The 1,746-nt window shown below is 51.2% G+C and overlaps 1 protein-coding gene across 1 annotated transcript; it reads right to left on the reverse strand.

The window, feature by feature from the left end:
• Positions 1-363: 363 nt before the first annotated feature.
• Positions 364-1,416, reverse strand: LOC120046965 (proteinase-activated receptor 4-like). The gene has a single exon (XM_038992517.1). It carries the CDS (start codon positions 1,414-1,416, stop codon positions 364-366), a length of 1,053 nt encoding a protein of 350 aa, XP_038848445.1.
• Between the last annotated feature and the right edge of the window lie 330 nt (positions 1,417-1,746).

Genomic DNA, 1,746 nt, shown 5'->3' on the forward strand with positions numbered 1-1,746 from the left:
ACATAACTATATCACACCTGCCCAGACCCACTAGCCCTCACCCCTATCTCCAGTGCCCTTTACTTCTGTCATGTCAAAAACTGTATCCCTGCGTGATGATGATTCCTAAAGACTTAATTCCTCACCTCCCTCCATTGACTGCTTGTTTATGGGAATGGCACGGAAATGGCAAAGGAAGACCATCCATTTGGAGTTGTCTATGACAAGTCCTCACATCTGGCATAGCTGTGTATACCGAGTCACTGGATGTATACATGAGATGTCTCACATATACCATAAGAAAACATTGCGTGCCACAACAATGGAGTGAGCCTGAGTCTGATCTAGGTGTCTATACGTCTAGGCCTCTATTGCCTATTGGCCTCATGCTGCCTCCCCCTCTGACGTCCCCGGCCTCTGACTAGACATGGATAGCAGTGTGACCTTTGACCTTTGCGTCCCCTGTAAGGAGGACGAATAGGGCACCTGATTCCCCGTGGTCGAGTCTCTCCCGTTGTTGCCGCGGCAACACAGCACCATCATGACCTTGTCCCTGAAGTCGTCAGAGATGTAGTAGAAGATGAAGGGGTCGATGCAGCTATTCAACGTGCTAACGGCTAGGCTAACCATGTAGGGCACATACAGATCCTCCCCATTGTCCACCAGATAGGAGTCTGAGTAGTGCAGGAGGAGGAGGACGTTGCTGGGCAGCAGGCAGCCCACGAACACCACCAGGACCAACATGGTGACGTGCATTGCGTGGGCGTAGCGCTGGCCTCCTGCCACCAGGGTGCGTATCACAGAGACGTAGCAGTAGAGGACGACCAAAAGGGGGAGCAGGAAGCCGAGAAAAAAGAGTGTGAGGAAGTAGGGCAGGAAGTAGTTCTCGTGCATCTTCTCAGGCAGCGCGTCGTGGCAGGTGGTGATGCGCGGCTCATCCAGTGTGTAGGACTGGCGTGAGATGAGGAGAGGCAGCATGGCAGCCAACACCGCCACCCACACGCATAGGCTCATGTAGAAAGAGGTGCGGCGGCTGCGGAGGGTCTTGGCACCGAACGGGTGCACCAAAGCCACGTAGCGGTCCACAGCGATGAATGCCAGACACAGCACCGAGCCATACATGTTGCCGTAGAAGAGCGCCGTGACCACGCGGCAGAATGGCTCACCAAAGGCCCAGTCGTTGCCCTGTAAGTGGTAGACGATGCGGAAAGGGAGCACCATCAGTATCATGAGGTCGGTGGCGGTGAGGTTGATGAGGAGGATGGTGGAGGGCAGCTTCTTGGTACGGAACAGAAGGACCCACAGGGCCAGGAGGTTAGCTGGGAGGCCCAGAGTGAAGGCAATTATGTAGAGGATGGGTACGTAGAGCACAGTGGTGGAAGCCTGCACCTCCTTGATCTGCTTGTCATTCAGGGTGGTGAAGTTACACTTGGACATCAGCGTAAAGGAGCGCAGCCCTGTCCAAGAAGGCACAGAAGATTTGGCGATTCATTAGACATTATACATGCTACAAGCATTATACAAGGATTCTCAGCATACTGTATTTCATGTATGTTGATTCAAGGATTTAGTGTGGGCTTACATTACAAGTTTGTCAATATATTTCATTTGATATTAACAGTTCGTACACATACTGTACTGATGTTTTATCCAGGAGAAACTTTGCATCCAAGTCAAGCATTCAGACTCAAATTTCCTATTGACATGAATATGTGATTTACAGAAAAGATTGAGCTGGGCATATCTCAAATTAGGATTCAGCCCACT

Source organism: Salvelinus namaycush, chromosome 5, assembly GCF_016432855.1.
Source record: "Salvelinus namaycush isolate Seneca chromosome 5, SaNama_1.0, whole genome shotgun sequence".
Taxonomy (NCBI): Eukaryota; Metazoa; Chordata; class Actinopteri; order Salmoniformes; family Salmonidae; genus Salvelinus; species Salvelinus namaycush.